We start from the raw sequence: 18,346 nt of genomic DNA on the forward strand, positions 1-18,346 counted from the left end.
TAATTTATTTTAATTTTGAATTATACAGGTAAAAATTTGGTTTCAGAACCGCCGATCTAAATTCAAGAAAATGTGGAAAAATGCAGAAATGCCAAAAGAACAGAATCTCAGTGCCAGGGAATCTCCGCCTTGCAGTTCTCCGCCATCCTCTGTAGCGTGGGACCACTCTCCACACCAGAGAATTAACTGCAACTCAGCTATCACGCAGAACAACAGCCCGGCCGCGGCCTTCTTAGGGAACTACTCCTGGTATCCCGGTTCAAGTAGTGCTTCACATTTTCAATCAACCCCGATTCTTCAGCACCAGTCTACTGTAAGCACAGGGACAATGTACTGACCCGACGATACCATATATCGTCTGGTTAAATGAGACGCTACCTAAAAACTTTCCAAAACAGAGGAAATATGAGTTTTTTTTAAAGAACAATCATTACAGTACCATCCTTTATAACGTTTGTATTAATTGGTGCCTTTGCAAATGACCTCATTTTCTATGTTTTTGAACTAACTGTGGTATTTATGACGAGTCGGGTCCGTGCTGTTAAAACGCCGATCATGGTTATTCAGCTTACAGTGTAGACGATGGAAAACTATTTGTAAATAAATGCCTTCAATCGTGCCGAACTACCTGAATACGAATGTGCATCCATTAGATTGATTGCTGTAATACAATATAATAGTTTTATCCACTTTTTGTGTGTTACGTAGCTGTTCTAATAATATCTGATATACTGTACCAGCGGTATGTTTCTATTGGTTCAACCCTGCATTTAAAGCGTTTCGTACAAGGAGTTAAATGTGCTACTGATTTTATTCCACTGATAGATGGGGGGGATGCTATTTTCTTTATTTATTCTATAAAACAACGTCAGTACAATGTTGTTTTAATGAAAAGAAATATATTATTTAAATAAATATTGTTTAAATGTTATTATTGTTACAACTGTAATCACGAACGCTTGAATCAAGCAAATTTATAAAAAAAAGTTTTTGTTTTAGTAGAGTGGTTTTATTGAGATATTGAAAAAAATTCACCTAGTGATAATGGCCGTCCATATTAATAAACTCAACTAGCTGTTACTAGGAAATAATACCCTATTCAACTGCAAGCTTGCAATATTACAACTTGCAAACTGCAAACAGGGTTGTAGCTCACTGCTCAATTAAAGTATAGGCGCCGAAACAGGGGATTGTTACAACCGGCTCCTTGTTTTGCAGATTATAGATGTGTACGTGCGCGACGGCAGTGCTTTAGCGCAGACATTCATCAATCAACGACATATTCTCCACATTAAAGCGTGCTCCGCCCTCCGGAGAGCCGGCGCCGGATAAATTTATCCCATAAATATTACTCATGACGTAACTTTTGGCGAGATCCAGGTTAGAAGCTGGGAGAACATGTTGAATATGATCTGTGAAGAGCTCAACAGGCTTCGACATATAATGCGGATATTTTTTTAATATCGCAACATGTCTGAGGCAGTCGTGCTGAAATTGTTAACGCGACAGCCAAACCCAGATCTGCCCCAAAACGCAATTCAAAGGATTATATTGAGAAAGCATATGAATCTCCGGCGTTTCTACAGAGTTTTTTGTTTAGTTCGAACACACTGCCGTCTGGAACAGCTATGCAACTCCAGACATTGAATAATTGATGCGGATAAGAGCTGTTCGAAAGTTCTTGAAGGGGACCTAACATTGTTACCGAGATAAACGTGTGATATAGAATGGAGGGGGGGAGGGAGAGATGTTGCCTTTCTGATTTTTGTTAACAAGACAACTGTTCTTTTATAGGGATTCCATGTATTGTAGACGATGACTAACAGGCCCAAGTATTAGTGCCTGGGGCGGAATGTTTAAGCCAGTTGTCAGAGGCACGCAAAACGCCTTGGCATGCGAGCTCTGGAGAGGCAAGTTTGGCTCAGGAGCAAGTAGACACACTGGAGACAGAACTCCTTTCTATAGATTCCCTTTTTTCATTAACCGCGAGAGGCACAAACCAACAGAAATCGCCCGAAGCAAACCACTATTAAGCACAGTAACAGTGAAACCACACAAACAGACCTTCTGATCTACTCGGAACTTCGTTTCCTCGAGAGATCTTGTCGGTGAAAAAAAAGGGTTCAAAATATTAATTTCTAGCAGAACATGTATGTAAAAGGAGCGTATGCATTTTAACAAAGCCCCAAAGCGTTGTTCTCTTGCTGTAAAAGCCCTTACCTAAACGCTGCTACTTTTTCATTGTTTTAAAGTAAAACGATGCAACATTGTGATATTTTTCAAACAGAAATTGATGACTAGAAACAAGCTGATGACTACCAGATGATAGGACCCAAGGATGGAAGTTATATATAACGAAACTTATATAATTTGTGGGAAAAGGCTTCGAAATGTAAATTAATATTTTATTATGGATTAAAAACGGTACATTTTCAACAATTAACCACGTAGCCATACGCGTAAAAATACAACATACGCAAAAAAAGTCGTCTTGTTTTTTTGGCAACTACTTAAAGCTGAAATAACAGCTACAGCCGACGCCTGCGATCCGGAAAACTAGAAAAGCAGTATGATCTGGCAAAACAGTTGTACTTTGAGTCCTGATGAAGGGTCTCGGCCCGAAACGTCGACTATTTATTCACTTCCATAGATGCTGCCGGACCTGCTGAGTTCCTCCAGCATTGTGTGTGTGTTGCTCTGGATTTCCAGCATCTGTAGAATCTCTCGTGCTTATTACTTAAAGAAATGCGTTATATTAACAATAATTTCATATCATATAAAAAAGGTTTGTTTAAGATAATCCGTTAAGTGGACTAAAGTGTGACTTAAAAATAAAATTCTTGAAATATTTATTTCGATTTCTGAACTTAGATTCCCTCGTTTATTTTGTTCTTGTAATTGACCAGATAACGGAGAAATAACTACAGAGAAGGATCCGCTGATTTGTGTTTACGTTTCCTTAATAAAACTTCCTGTTTAGCTTAATGCATGTGGATGTAATCGAGACGTCTGTGTTTCGTTCAGGAAACGAAGGACCAGTTATATTAGAAACATTTAAAAAAATCAATAGAATTAAAAACTATGCATTTGGATTGATGTATTACGAATTATATAAACCTCCAGTGCTTAAATGTTGTATTTGCGGTAAGTTATGGGTATTAACAGAATACTAACAAAGTTTTGAATTAGCATTTTGTTCCAAACGGTGGATACGTCCCTTTGCTATATTTACGGCCGAGGGAGACAGCAAAATTCAAAATTTTAGAAATTAAAATGCTTGACTATCAATCATGGATTTAATTTGTTTATTTCACACTGGTTTTTTATAATAAACAATATTTATTAAGCGAGGAAAGGTAGTTTGCTTTTGCTCAGAAAAGGACCAAAATATTTCGTTGGAAAAATATGATTTACCGAATAAGGTTTATGGTTGCAACCGAACAAAACATAAAGATGATTCGCTAAATCGACCTTGGGGGAAGTGATAACCGCTTCTTGACCATTATGAAGTTCTGTTCGATTCTGATATTAAATAAAATTAGATATAAAAGCTATTAATCAAATTACTTGATTACATTTTGTAAAAATTGTTTATTAATTTCTTCTGTTGAAAATCTGCTAAACGTCTAAAACGTTTTCAGGAATAAGACTGTGCTTTGTCACTGATAGCAGCACTACAAGATGTCTCATTTATCCCGGGGCTGTCACATTGACTCTCTTGTAAGAAGGTCCTAGGTGATGTAACTAGAAATATCCGCACTTTCAGAGAACCGACGTATCTATTGGTTCTGTGTGTGGGTTTTCATTAGTGATTAGGAAGGAGGCATATAAATTCGAATAGTTGTTGGACCTAGGCGCGCCTTCAAAAAAAATCTTATGTCATATGGTATAGTCACTTCCGGAATCCTGGATAGTCAATTTGGAAAATTTTAGAATTTCCTCTAAACTTTGCACTGATCACAACTGTAATTTTATCCACATTCTCTCGAGTTTGAGCTTTCTGGCTCTCGGAGCTGAAAGCCTGCAATTACTATATAATTCTTCGCAATTTCAGATGTCCTAATATGGACTGTAATTTTTGCGCAAGACAATTTCCTGCTATTTCAAGCATCAACATTGTCAAAGTTGTATGTACATAATAAATGGGAATATCAATGCATAGTTTTTAGCATAACATCTTGACTCCTCGATAATTATATCCGTTTGGAGCCTACGCAGAAAAGCTTGAATTGCTTGGTAACAGCACTGCTCTAATTTTTTTTAAAAATTGCTCATAATTTCGAAAGATTACCAAGTTCTCGAGAGCAGAATGTCATCAGCGTAATGAAGAGTAAACATTTATGTTAATAATCGGCAATCTTTTCATCAGCTATAAAGACAGGCTATAGCAGAAATGCAGTCATATTCTGCAGTCGATATTGAGCTATTTAGAAGAGGAATAGTGAATCGGCTCGCAGAAATTCACTCATATGAGACTCTTTCCTTAGCATTATAGCAAAATCTCTTCCAATGACTAAATAGAATCGACCATCTTGCCTGAAAAGAACAAGGTAAGGATATAAACTATTTGTTTCTGTAGTCGCTTCAGTTGAAAAGCATGTACAACGTGGCTTTTGCAATGAATTGTACTGCTGTAAATAGATAATTCAAATTATAAATTCTTCCACGGAAACTTGCTCTGGCCGAATGCGTTAAACGCGAAAAGGAAAACTAGGTCGCTGATTATTTTTCTTACGTAGGTCATAACATATTTTCATATATCGCTGGTCGTATACTGATCGATTTTAAGTCATGAATTTCTGCATTTTTACTCAAATATATGTTTACATCTACGAATTAAAATATCACAAGTTCTGAGCCGGCGGCGTTGCACAGTACGTACTGCCTGGGATTCAAATCTTCAAAACATTTTCTTACATTTCTACTCGCCATTTAAATCGAATACTTGTTTATTTTCGACGTTTGCTACCTACTTCAACGCAGTTTCCTCACCTGGGCGGTGTATAACCGATGAAGGTCAATATCGGCACACTTTAATCACATTTCTTATTTATGCTGCAAATCGCAATGCTCATGAGAAAATAAACTATAAAAGTACCTGTGTAAATTGAAATACACTCCGGGTACGTCAACATAGTTGTAGGGATATTTTAGAAAAAGAAACGGGATTCCCAGTTATGTAAATGGTAAATAAGATGTCGATTGCCATTAATACAGATTGTGTATAGCTGTCTGGTTTTGCAACTAGAATGACGACTCGATGGCTTTGGACATTAAATGTTAAAGCAGTGATGTTAAAGGATCATGTGCGAGGAAAACATTCGATCTCGTTGGGGCAATTTCCTTTGCTTTATATTACTTCAACATTGCAGCTTACTAATTTCGAACAGTTTCCTATTGACAACTCTTCTCTATACACCTGCAAGCAATTTGCAGACCTCATGACAAACGTCCTTTTGATTTGCAAAGATGGAAACACACCTTTTTTTTTAAGTATACTGCTTCTTTTTCAATACTGTTCAAATTTGGCTTTCACTGCTACCTCTTTTGTTAATGCAAAGATTCCCCGGCGAAAAAAATGCTCATAATTACCCCAAAAGATACGAAACTATATTAGAATAAATAAACCCCAAATTACTGTAATTATCGTTCGTTTGAAGGCCTCGGATTGTAATCAAGTAGAGAATACGGTGCAATAATGCAGAACCTCTTCGATGCAGCTGTATGCCCATTTGGAGCGCTTGGCAGAATAAACTCATTTTTTTGTTGACTAAGCTGCGACCTTATTTTTAGAAGAGTTTTTTTTGTATAAAATGCACTCTATTTTCCAAGCCCCAGCCTTACAAAAGTTATAATAGCTCTACTTGAACGCGACTTTTAACTGTAGCGGTCTTAATTTGTTAAAGCACGATTTTTAACCAAGCTCACTGTTCATTTTGTTTAAATTAATACATCAAACATTGCCATGTGTGATGGTTAATATTACCTTTGTCCTAGCTTTTCAACAGCAAAATGCTTTAACAAATTCTGGTGGGATTACTTAATCAAAATTTCAATAGCAAAGCATTGTAGAATATGGGCATGGTTATTCAAGTGTTTATTTTAATATGGTATTCTTTGTCAATTTCAGTAGGCCTTGGACACGAGAAATTTCCTTGAAGCTTGTTGTTTTCAAATACGTATATACCTTATGGTATGTGCCTTATACCTTATAGTAGTTATTTCGAGAAACAATGAGTTTGGCTGATTAATGGGTGTATCTTTTGATTGAATGGCTTCTTTGAAATCACCAGTGTTCGTGAGTTTTACATCTATTTTAGTTCTTCCAAGATGCTGATAGCAATTCGGCACAGATTGCTGAGAAAAGCGCAGTTAGCCCATCATCCTAAAACAACAGTCTCTTTGAAGTTCCCAATTTGTCCTTTCTAGAAATGACACAGCTTTCAACTCATCTGAACAAACGGCATGGATTTTTTTTAAAAATCCAGCAGCACCTGCTTCTTTTACCCATTATTTAGTTAACACAGTCGCGGCTTCCTGTCATTCAACGCTGAAAAAGAGATTTATTGTCCCCCAAGAAGTATATAAAAGAGCTTATAAGGGCGATAGACACATCTGAAAAGGAATAAGTACTTTAATTGCTGTAAAATAATTGCATCCAATTTAAAGTAGTACAGGTTAGACGTGACAGTGAAACTAACGTTTGGCTGCGACAAAGTAATCCGATCTTACATTATGAACCAAAGGCGAAAGCCAGAAACGATGCAGATTTGCATTACGATTCCAATATTCGAACCGAGTAACTGGAATAGAAAATTCCACGTGTTGTGAAACTTAGTGCACACTATCCAATTTGTATGAACGTAAATAAATCTTGCGGGCACCTGTGGAATTAATCTGTGAAATTTATCCTGTTTCGCAGGAGTCAGCTCTATTCCTTACAGAGCGAGGGTGACATCTGATCTGTTAGTCATCTTATTTGAATACATAAAATTAGGAATATCGCATTTTTGAGATCACCAGGAAGATAGTAAATTCATTATGCAGGAATTCCCTACACTTCAGTATTAATATATTTAGAATTAACACACAAAGGGTTTCATAACGCAAACGTCGTTGTTTAAAATCATAATTTTACTGTTTTCAATGGACTTTATATATATTTACAAAGATTCAAAGATACAAAGCAATAAGTTAACATTATCAATATAAAACTAAACCTTTACATTTAGAACGCTAAACATGGTGTTTTCAGCATCACGTTTCCATTTTCACAGGTAAATATTAAGATCCCATTTCACAATGCATCATGTACACTCCACAAAAACAAAGAGAAACACTAAAATTTGTGCAACGTATATAAATAATATTTACAAAAACGGTGACCGCGTGCACTAGAACTCCCCACTGACTTCTGCGCTGAGTTGCAGTCATCCGTTTACAGACCTAACATCCTAACTGGGGAGACTGCACTCGATACAAAGCCTGCCTATTTTTGAATAGGATGAATACAACGAAATTGTAACAAAGGCTTTCTAACTGTCCCGGGGAAGAATACCCCTGAGTCTTCTTGCCGACAGTCTGTTCTAAACGTGTTCTAGTAGAATTTTCGCCGATCTGCCAGCTGTTCGTCATTTGGAACTCGCTCCGCATCACATCTGTGCATGTCTGCTGAGAACATGGTGCGCTTCAGAAACGGCTTTCTTGGATTAGAGTCTTTGCTTTAAAAAAGGGCGGCTATTTTACATCAGTTGGGGTTGTTGCATAGATTCCTGATGCGCCGGAGGGTACCATGATGTGTAGCTGGGGATGTAGTTTCCCGGGGTCCCTGTAGAATTCTTGCCGGCAGATGAGGTGTTCCAGACCGGAGGAACTGGAGGGGAAGATCCCGATAAGCTCCTACCATTTGCAAGAGCGCTGTTTTCCAATGCGCCATTCCCCTGTTTCATCAGCTTTTTGAACTTTGAGCGCTTGTTCTGGAACCATATTTTCACCTGTATAACACAATAAACACGTTTAATTATTAAAAGTTTAAAAAATACGATAAGGAATTTTTTCTCAATGTTCCGGGTTAGCTCTTCTAGACGGGTACATATCCGAACACAGATGAAAAAACTATGATGTAACATTTTTAACTAACGGTATGACGCACTTCTTTAAGTAAATTGTTGAAATGGCTTCCCAAACAATTCGACAGGTAAACATACAATTCCCGCTGCATACCCTTTAAGGAACACTTGTGTGTGCGTGTGTGTACATTGCAGCGTCACGTCAGCATCATTTTATGGATTTGAGCTTAATTTGATTGGAATGACCCAATTTACTCTAAGGAAAAACACACTTGGATTTATGGTGTTGTACATAGTTTTCTTAAACTTCCCTTGAAATCCAAAGTGAAGCAAATTTGCTCGGCAGTTTTACCGATACTTGATTTTACGCGGAAGTATGAGTTATTTTATGTAATATTGGGACAAACAGATGAGCTTTGCATTTTAGTCTAATGCCTCTGTTACCTGTGTCTGCGTCAAGCCCAGAGAAGCAGCAAGTTCTGCTCTTTCAGGCAGAGCTAGGTACTGAGTTTGTTGGAACCGTCTGTTCAAAGCTTGCAGTTGCAGACTGGAATAAATGGTTCGGGGTTTGCGAATCTTTTTCCCTTTCCCATTAAACCTAACTTCCCCACTTTCCACCACGGTACCTTTATCTGACTCTGCTCCTAAAAAGGGGGAAAAATAGACATAACAATACAAATCCAACACATAATTACCTTCAACACGATAACGACGCATTTAACACAGCAGTTAAAAGTTTGTCTATTTTTACCAGCGACGGTTTACGTATAATTACCCATAATTGCATGCATTGTTTATGGCATTACGCAATAAATAATTACAAAGATCAGAGGCAGAATGATGCAAACTTCTGTGCTACAAATGTTCTCGACGGGTTGGTTCAACACTGTTATAACATACTGTCTTTCACGTATTTTACAGTAAATTAGATTTAGCAATTGACTTATCCTGCGGCTCTTACCTGTGTCCTCTAATCGTGTATGGGCCAGATTCGAGCTGTTTTGGTACGATTGCACTGAACTGATGTAAGGGTTAGCGGAATGGTTGTTCACTGAGTTAACATAGGGGTAGCCCAGAGATCGGGAGAAGGATGAAACAGTGTTGTAGGAGCTGTCATGTTGAGACTGGCCGGCAGAATGTAAACAGTGCATGGAATAATGTCCGTGAGACATGGGAGGCGACATTTGTTGACTTGGTGGTCCAAACTCCATAAAAACTGCTTTACCCGAGACGGGGCTGTTGAGGTTTTCTGACATTGTAGTCATGGTCATCGTTCGCCTCCCAGCTTGTCACTTCACGTCTTTTTCTTCTACTACTTACTCCGTCCGAGAAGGATCCCAATTTAAGCGAATCTGTTTTTTTTTCACTTTCCATTCATAAGAAAATGGAGTTTTTGGGTTGACAAAGTCGAAGCATGATGCTGTGAATACACACAAACTCGCCTGAAAGGTTTGACTCGATACCTCATGAATATTCATCAACAGAGCACGCTGATAGGCCCAATTCCACCACGTGCTCCTCTGATTGGCTACATCGATGCTCGCTTTGCCAAACCGAGGAAAAGTGTCTCAGTGAAAGCCGTGGCCTGAGTCTCTGGATAGAAAATTGGAACAAATAGTTAAGTATTTCATTTAAGAAAATGCCGCGCTTAACATTATTAATCAGACGATTCCAAACAAAACTATTTGTTACTTATGCAATTTCGCGGTTTACTTCTTCAATTGGCCACATTTTTTTTGGAAAATTCAGATGAACGCAATATGCCGCATACTAAATATAGCAATCGAAAATGTTAGTTCTGACCGCGATGTCATTGATTTGAAAACCGGTTCTCAGAGCGTTAAGTAATGCATGAAATCACTTGTTAAAAACTTTATGCCCAGTTTGTCAAATCGGAAAAGACTCCGTCACTTTTAAAGATCTGACTTACAAAAAAAACTTTGTTTTTTTCTTTGCCAGTAACAATGATTGCACATCACAGCCCACTGCCGAGGACCTTTCATAAAGTTCAGCGAACATTCAATGATGTAAATAGTGTAAATTTTATTGCACTGAATTGGTCTGGTGATAATGCAGACATTTTGTACATAGTTCAATTTTCCATCAATAGTCTATTGTTTAATTAGCTGCATTGCAACAAAGGCACTGGAGAAAAATATATATACACACTTTAGAAATGGTAACATTTTTAGTCATAAGTTCAAAGTTGGCGGCTGGCCGAATATTCTAAGTTTGTCCTGCTTTATAACTAAGACCGACAAACTTAAAGACGGAAAATGCAACAAAATCAAGTCATTTGAAAAATTGCTAATATGATGTCAAGTTTCTTTAACGATGTACTCACTTAGATGATATTTACTGATGGATTTAAAAAAAAGTATCGCTTGTGATGGAACAAAATGCATCTATCAAGAAGTGATATGATGAAAGAACACACGTGCATGTGCGGCAGATTCGTTTGATTAAATGTCAGTCTCAAGAGCTCTGATAAACAGCTAAAGGCGCCTCCTATTAGCATAAACTCTGATGCTTAATTTTCATACGCATAATTAGCCATATATTTAACACCAATTGCATCATCCAATCCGTTCATCGTTAAACAAGTGAGCCAAGCCATCGCATGGAAATGCCTGTGTGCGGACATCAGTTTTAAAAGAATCATGTAGCATATTGATGATACACGGAGGTTTTTGAATGTCACATGCGACCTGAGAATGATATAAAATTTCTAGAAAGCCATACTTCAATTTGGGAGATTAATTGCACTGTTTTGTTTGAAGGGCGAATAAAAGGTACTTAAAATACATTTTCGGGTTTAAATACTTCACACACAGCGATAAACGGTGTAATTTGAATCCTGATGAGACTCTGGCGGTCAGTAAGTGTAAACCACGGTTGATGTAACGCAAATGCGTACAGCTGGAATAAAGAGTATTAAAAGATTAAGTGATTTTTAACACGGCGATATTTAAAAAGATATCATGCCAATTTTAACATGCATTGGACATGTTATAAGTTGTACGTACTATTTCTTGCATAAATTCAATATTCGCTATGTTTCTACAGGAAACTTTTCTTATTTTTGTGCGTTGAAATGATTTATACGGAGACTGGAGATACCTACTTATTTGTATCCTAACGCTGGTCATTCTGTAATATTCAACATTTGACAGTTAAAGAAAAACGAGGTTTACTTCTCAAGGGTGTGCTCAGTTAATACAAACCTTGCATTCAACAAATGAGAAGCTATTTTTAAAAAGACCGCTGTAAAACCAAATTCACCACATGGTCGTGTTTCCCTTCAATAACCCCTTTTATTTGATCTTTACTCTCAGTCGATTATGTAGTACATTTTTCTACCTGAATATACCGTTGTAATTCGATTACTTAGATCGTGTCATTTAAAAAATATATATTCGGAGGAAATGCATGTTTACCTCCACTTATATATAAAAATATATATTGTAGCATTCTGTTAAACAGGTTGCGGAGGTAAAGTGCATCGCCTCTTAGTAGCAATAAAGTGATTGCTTTGCTACTGTTCAAAGGGTTCCATGAATTCAGATTTTTGCTGTCCTGCTGTTCATAAATCTTCAGAGCATTACCAGTAGGTGAAAAGCTCCATTACCTATCAAACCGTTGCTTCCCCAAACGTCTCCGACTGAGAATCGCAATAAAACATTGAAGAATTGATCGTGAAAATTTGCATGTCAGCTGCAGAAACAGTGCCCAGCCTCAAATGAAATATTTAATTACAGTCAACTGCTCAGGCCTATTCTGTATTTTGAATAAATCTTCTCTTGGCCAAGCCAATTAAGCACTAAAATTGAGGCTCTACAAATTGGTATTCATACTTATTCATGTGTTAGGTTCATAAAAATATTTGTACTGTAGGCATGTTCAACATCCCTTGCTGCCAATGTAGCTTGTTAGTGTGTACTTTGTTTACAGAGACTGGAAATGTGTAAAAGGCATCCATTTAAGAGTTTACAGGCCAAAATATCTTTTTTTTTGCAAACGAGTCTCACCAAAATTACGCAGTATTTGTAAAAAGAACATATTTTAATAGAACTCGTTCTTGAGAGCTTAAGTTACAGAACACACTTTGACAAGGAAAAGTAACATCTATCACATTTATTGGATTACATGTTACATAAAACTATTAAACCACAACAGATAGCGCACGAAGTTGTTCTGTATTTTGAAGCAATGTTAGACATGATACAGTTTGTGTTGAATTTACAACCGTTTATTAATTATGTGTGACAATTAGGATGGGGGAGTAAAAGGTAATAATTGCATCGTAATCTACAGAGAACAAAATATGATTGCAGATATTGCGGTATTAATTATAAATACGTAATTCTCGGGTTGATTTCAAGAAGCCTGTCTCTGAATCTATTGCTAACTAAAGACAGAAATATCTCGGCACCTGTTCCTGATGAAATTTACACCACGAACAGTTCAGTTGTCGATTTGGTTCAGTTCCTTTAATATTTAAAATGAACAGAGACATTTTTATCTAAAGATCTTGTAAACAGGCAGAATTAATCTGTTCTGAAAACCACTCGGGGCTGACGTGACAATCTTACTTAATTCTTCCGACGTGTGTATGATTGTGTCCAGATGCCACACGAATCCCAACAGTACTACTACCTGTTTTCATCAGTTTTTTTTTAAAGCTGAGAACTATCCGAAGTTTGACGAAACATGTACATTTGAGAACTGTCTGAGCTCCGCTGTTGTACACATACATGACTTGCCTTTACCCCGCGTCAAAACGGAACAATTAATATCGAATCACAATCGTTTTAAAAACCAGTTAATCAAACCGTTATTCAACATCAAAAGTATGCTTGATATAGGATCGGTCGCAATGTTTGCATTTTCACATGTATAAACAAAACATGATCTTACTTATGCTATCGTTCACCACTTCAGCTTAGCTTATTTGAAAACATCTAGACGCAGTGTATCAGTCTGATTGACTAACTGCACACGCGTACTAAATTAATAATTTAATTACACGCACAATTAAAGTGACAAATCTCTTTTCTGCAAATTTCTGCTTTTACGACTAATTAACTTGAACCATGCCCCATACCAAAAAAGTTAAATATGAAAACAGCGATCTTATAACAATGATGCGGGTTTATTTTAACAATCATTCATTATCCCCTCCATCAATAAACACACACCCCAATTTTACTTCTACATATGGCTCAACCTTGAAGATTTTTAAAAACATTGGTGAATATCAATCTGCAAATGAACTACAATTTTGGTGACTGGGCAAAACGGCCAAATAATTCTATATAAAGCGTTATTTTTCTGCTTGAAAGAGTCACACTTCCACTTCTCAGTATGCAATAACGACTATCAGAAACATTACAAAGTAATATAGCCTTCATCTTCAGCATAACCCTCCCCTCACCCGAAGTGACGACTTAATTTGTATAAATTCTGTTTTGCTGGAAATGGATTTTCACAAAATCTGGGGGTGGGGGGCTTTAGAGTTTAAACACACATTTTCCATTCATTATAGACTGCATGTATTTTACGGTATATTTATATTTCAATAATTTTCATTATTTCAATTTTTATATTAGGCAAACACTTGTAATCACCTTGGGGGCCAGTGGCTTTCTATTGCAGAAAAACAACTAGAAGCTCTTGTGTCGGCTGATTAACTTTAACCAAAAAACAATTGGTTGCAGAACAAAACACCATCCTTGGTCACATCACTGGAAAGAAATGCCGTCTGGAGTCGTATTAATTCAGACAGAAGGGAAGCGGATATTTAAAAACACAAATATGCTAAAATTTGGCTAATAAAGCAATCTTGGCTAAGCCATTAGGAATTCCCGAAATAGATATTACACTGAAAATAATTTAAAAAATCTGAACAATCGCAAGCAATATGTGGGATTTGCGATCACGTCTTACTTTCTCAAACATACAAAATATACTTTTACATTCTCAGGAAGTTCACAAGTATGGTAAATTTTCCGATAACATTAAGCATGTAAATATAAACATTCCAAATATCACAAGGAACAGGCGAGATCGAAATTTTCGGAAGAAGTATAATAATGTTCGCGACGAAAGTATAGCCTTACCATCTGGTATCTCTAATATCGCCATTCCACTGTGCGTCCATGACTATTTACATTAGAGTACATCTTTATTCGAAGATACAAGCCTTACATTTCTATAGCGGATGAGTGAAACGCAATAATGGTGATAAACCAACATCTTCATGAGACAATAGAAATCCCGTCGTAAATTATAGGTAAATAATGTGCGGTGGGGACAATTTGAGAAATTAAAGAGTAGAGTACGTTTCTGACATTACCGGTGCACATGTATTCCCTGGAAACAGGCATCTTTTCATGAAGAATGGACGATCCAATAACCATATATTTCGCTATGAGAATATTACATAGATACAAACTTTTCAAATAAGACATTCCGTGGCATCTTTAAAAGTTTAAACATTATTCCTTCATACATGAACAATGACAACTATTTGAAACATTTGAGGTGTACAAGACTACAATAATAATTCCTTCACGTGCTGTACAATTTTTAATAATTCTCGTTTTAATTGGTAATGCTGTGATCTGCAGACAAAATAGTTACAATTTTGATTAATGAAATGGCTAATAATTTGTTGGTTAATCTGTAGACACCAGCATGGGTGACGTTTTCAAAAAAATGTTATTCCTATCGCGATCAATTCAACAAAGTCGTATTTCAATGGCATAAAAGCAAAATGAACTCAATTCTTTATTTCAGCGCATACAGAAGTTCGACTTTCTCTTTGAAATAATTATCGAATTCAAACGTCAATAAGAAGTTTCTTTTTACATACCGGATTATTCCTATTGCCAGATAACTCAGATAACATCCTTTTCAAAGGTTTTGGAAGCTCCGTGAAACATTTCAGTTATCTTGACTAGATGCAGATTTGGGGTCAACAACGTTTAAGGCAGCATTAACTGGATTATTATGCTCAAATATATTTTAAAAAGGAGCAGTAATCTTTACATTTCAAGAACCATGCTAATAGATAAAAAAAAATCCAATTCAAAGCGCGGGAAATTTCCAATATAGTGAAATTCGACCTGGTTTCAATGATCTTCGGCGTTGTTACAACCAGTGCGGCCTTGAAACCCTCTCCACAGAAAGTCCTAGTATTGCATTGGATGCATCAATCCGTTTCTCCCGTTTAACCTTGATCTTCCTGCGGCAACTTGGTTAGAATTTCTGCTCCTTCTGAGCTTATTACTACAGTGTGCTCAAACTGCGCTGACCTAAAAGATAACGTTTAAGGAAATGCATGAATTATTTGGAAAATAATGCATCAAAGTATCTTTTAGAAGATGATTATTGGTAGCAAAAACTGGTGGTATAAAACATAACTCCTGAAATAGAATAAACTAAAGCATAATTATCTGCACCTCAGATTATCGGTAGATACAGCAGTCCACCCATCTTGTAGGATTCTAAATTCTGGAGATCCTTCCATCAAAATTGGCTCTGTAATTCAAATGATAAATACAAGTAGAGTTAGACATTGATCACAGGAAGCTGAGCTCCTAATGCCACAAGTACTTCCCTTTCTTAACGTACACATAATTAAGCAGGGAAGTCAGAACTTTAAAGGATGAGACTACTGGTGAATTGGAAGAAGCTAAGACACCAAGAAATCGGGACTGGAAGGGATATGAAAATCAAATAGTCAAGTTAGAGCTGAATGTGTGTGACATAATCCATCAATCTAAGTTCAAGGAACACAAATATTAGTGTTTTCAAGAAATTACATGTTTTTTTTCACCACCACTAAATATCTAATTCAGATCCAGAATTAATTTTAGAACTTTGCACTAATGCTGCTGGAATACAAAGCAAAGCGACATAACCTTCTCAGCCACCATCCTGTCTGAATTGAAACTCATTTTAAGGCATATCAATCACATTACAACAGTTACTGGTGGTGCACTCGGTGTGATGGTTACACCTTAGCCAAATGAACTACATATATTTATCTGTAACTGAAAAGAGAGGAACTACAGATGCTGGAATCTAATACAAACATGAAAAAGCTGGAAATATTCAGCTGGTCAGGCAGCAGTTGTGATGAAAATTCACTGACCTGAAACACTATCTCCGATTCTCTAGCCACAGATACTGCCCAACTTTCTAATTACCTCCAGAACTTGCTTTTAAAGGATAATTGGATGGTTGGATAGGAAAGAAAAGCACTTGCAATGAAGAACAGAACGAGACCATTCAGTCCTTTGAGCTTCACTGTCCTTCAATGAGACAATTTTGCACGTTGGCTACCACCACTTGAAAAAATATTTTCCACTTTATTGTCTTATCAACTCCTTTAACTTAAACAGCTCAATTAGCACCCCTAACCTTTATCTCAAAGGGATTCAGTTCAATTAAAAAGTTCATTCTTCAGCATTTGTGTTTTGACAAAGAATGTTTATCACTTTGCTATTTGTTCATCACTATAATATTTCAATAAATGGGCCTGAGAAACTGAACAAAACAAAATTAAACCACTTACTCTAGTCAATAGGACAGTATAACCAGAAACATTAACTCAACAGTATTCAATTCAACAAAATACATTGACAGGATAGTTAGAACAAAACCTAACTATCACACAAAATTTAGTATCAAAAACTATTTAGAAACATAGAAAACCTACAGCACAATACAAGCCTTTCAGCCCACGATGCTGTGCCAGACATGTACTTTAGAAAGCACCGAGGGTTACCCATAGCCCTCTATTTTTCTAAGCTTCATGTACCTATCCAGGAGTCTCTTAAAAGACCCTATCATATCCGCCTCCACCACTATTGCCAGCAGCCCATTCCATGCACTCACCACTCTCTGAGTAAAAAACTTATCCGACATCTCCTCTGTACCTACTTCCAAGCACAAATGGAAAATTTAATTCAATCTTTAATTAGAACTTAAGAAATAGAAGTAGTAATCATTTGTCCCTTCACGTCTATTTTCTCATTCAGTAAGAGCAAGAATTATCTTTAACCTCAATGCCACTTCCCTGCACTAATCCCATATCCAATAATTTTTTTTTTAAATACCAAAGAAGAAAATCAACCTGTGTATTGAATATAGTGACTGAACTGCTCTAATAATCTTGGGTTGAGAAATCCAAAGATTCACTACTTGCTGACTGAAAAACTTATTTTCAGCTCCGTCTTGAATGATGGACCCCTTATTTTCAGACTGTGATCCCTCATTGTAGACCAACCAGCCAGGACAAACATCAAATCAATGTGTAACCCATCAAAACCAGTAAGAATGTTCTATGTTTCAATGATATCGTTCTCAGTCTTCCATACTCTGAAGTATAAGCTCAGTCTATTTAAGTCTCTCTTTATATTATAAATCCACCATCCCAGGAATCAAATTCATGAACCTTTGCTGCACTCCCTCTAACAAAATTATATCCTTCCTCAAGTAAGCAGACTTACAATATTCCAGATGCAGTCTCACTGGGGGCTTTCATAATTGGAGCAAGATGTCTCTAACCCTATACAATTCTTCTTGCAATAAAGGCCAACATATTATTTGCCTTCCTAATTGCTTGCTGTACCTGCATGTTAACTTTCAGTGATTTATGAACATGGACAGCCTAATTCCTCTGAGCACCAAAACCTTTCAATGTCTCACATCTAAAATATACTCTGCCTTTTTTATTTTACCTGCAAACTGGATGATGTCACATTTTTTGACATTATATTCCATCTGCCATGTCCTTGCCTATTCATTTTCTTGGCTATACCTCCAAAGCCTCTCTGCATCCTCCTCACTTTTCATCTTGATTTTGCTTTTGTAATATTAAGGCAGGGCAAGTTTATTTTATATAGAGCTTACTTACCATGTCAGTTATTTCATCTGAAAATTCATATTTTAAGTTTGGCTGTTCAATCAAATGACCTTTGGAAGTGTATTTTAAGCATTGAAAAATCCATCAATTGTGATGACAATACTTACCAATAGTAAATGTCATTCCCTCTTCCATCAGCAGATCATTTGTATTTGCTATTATAATGACAGAAACAATTTTTGAGTTTCATTTGATTACCTAAGATAAATATCTAACAACCAGACATGGTACACAGTGATGACAGTTCTTACAGGTAGTTATCTAACAATTTATTTACATATACTTTGTAATTAATCAAAATCTTTAAGAAAATCTGAACAATTCAATTTGTCTTCAAATGTGC

General features: G+C 36.6%; 3 protein-coding genes and 1 long non-coding RNA gene across 7 annotated transcripts in view; 2 read left to right on the forward strand and 2 right to left on the reverse strand.

The window, feature by feature from the left end:
- Positions 1 to 2,895, forward strand: part of LOC134347717 (homeobox protein DLL-4-like) — a 56,668-nt gene extending 53,773 nt beyond the window's left edge. The window contains exon 6 of one of the 2 annotated variants that reach the window (XM_063050107.1): positions 29 to 2,894. In XM_063050107.1, coding sequence (XP_062906177.1) covers positions 29 to 337 — 309 coding nt within the window. In that variant the 3' untranslated portion in view covers positions 338 to 2,894. Of the gene's footprint in view, positions 1 to 28 lie in introns of both variants that reach the window. The other variant, XM_063050108.1, reaches the window with a different exon arrangement.
- A 1,351-nt stretch (positions 2,896 to 4,246) lies between these two features.
- The window catches only part of LOC134348587 (uncharacterized), a 63,364-nt gene continuing 49,264 nt past the window's right edge, over positions 4,247 to 18,346 (forward strand). The window contains exon 1 of the long non-coding RNA XR_010018456.1: positions 4,247 to 4,550. This is a non-coding gene — a long non-coding RNA (uncharacterized LOC134348587). The remainder of the gene's footprint in view (positions 4,551 to 18,346) is intronic.
- On the reverse strand, positions 6,644 to 9,644 carry dlx1a (distal-less homeobox 1a). Of its 2 annotated transcripts, XM_063050110.1 has the most exons (3): positions 9,031 to 9,640; positions 8,514 to 8,713; positions 6,644 to 7,994 (listed from the first exon to the last, which is right to left on the reverse strand). In XM_063050110.1, the coding sequence occupies exons 1-3, from the start codon at positions 9,338 to 9,340 to the stop codon at positions 7,743 to 7,745; spliced, it is 762 nt and encodes a 253-aa protein (XP_062906180.1). In that variant the 5' UTR covers positions 9,341 to 9,640; the 3' UTR covers positions 6,644 to 7,742. The 2 variants fall into 2 exon arrangements, with proteins under 2 accessions (XP_062906180.1, XP_062906181.1); XM_063050111.1 differs by lacking the exon at positions 8,514 to 8,713 and having other exon boundaries at positions 7,757 to 7,994; positions 9,031 to 9,644.
- Positions 12,148 to 18,346, reverse strand: part of metap1d (methionyl aminopeptidase type 1D (mitochondrial)) — a 126,986-nt gene continuing 120,787 nt past the window's right edge. For both annotated transcript variants that reach the window (XM_063052185.1, XM_063052186.1), the window contains exons 8-10: positions 18,111 to 18,158; positions 15,533 to 15,611; positions 12,148 to 15,385 (exon numbers count right to left, since the gene is read on the reverse strand). In XM_063052185.1, the coding sequence (XP_062908255.1) occupies positions 15,301 to 15,385; positions 15,533 to 15,611; positions 18,111 to 18,158 (212 nt within the window). In that variant the 3' untranslated portion in view covers positions 12,148 to 15,300. The remainder of the gene's footprint in view (positions 15,386 to 15,532; positions 15,612 to 18,110; positions 18,159 to 18,346) is intronic.

The sequence above is a fragment of the Mobula hypostoma genome, chromosome 6 (genome assembly GCF_963921235.1).
Source record: "Mobula hypostoma chromosome 6, sMobHyp1.1, whole genome shotgun sequence".
Taxonomy (NCBI): domain Eukaryota; kingdom Metazoa; phylum Chordata; class Chondrichthyes; order Myliobatiformes; family Myliobatidae; genus Mobula; species Mobula hypostoma.

Coding starts and splice junctions, on each gene's coding strand:
- dlx1a (XM_063050110.1), bottom strand. CDS start 9,340: ATGACCATGACTACAATGTCAGAAAACCTCAACAGCCCCGTCTCGGGT. Junction 8,714..9,030: donor TACACGATTAGAGGACACAG/GTAAGAGCCGCA, acceptor CCCCCTTTTTAG/GAGCAGAGTCAGATAAAGGT. Junction 7,995..8,513: donor TGGGCTTGACGCAGACACAG/GTAACAGAGGCA, acceptor TGTGTTATACAG/GTGAAAATATGGTTCCAGAA.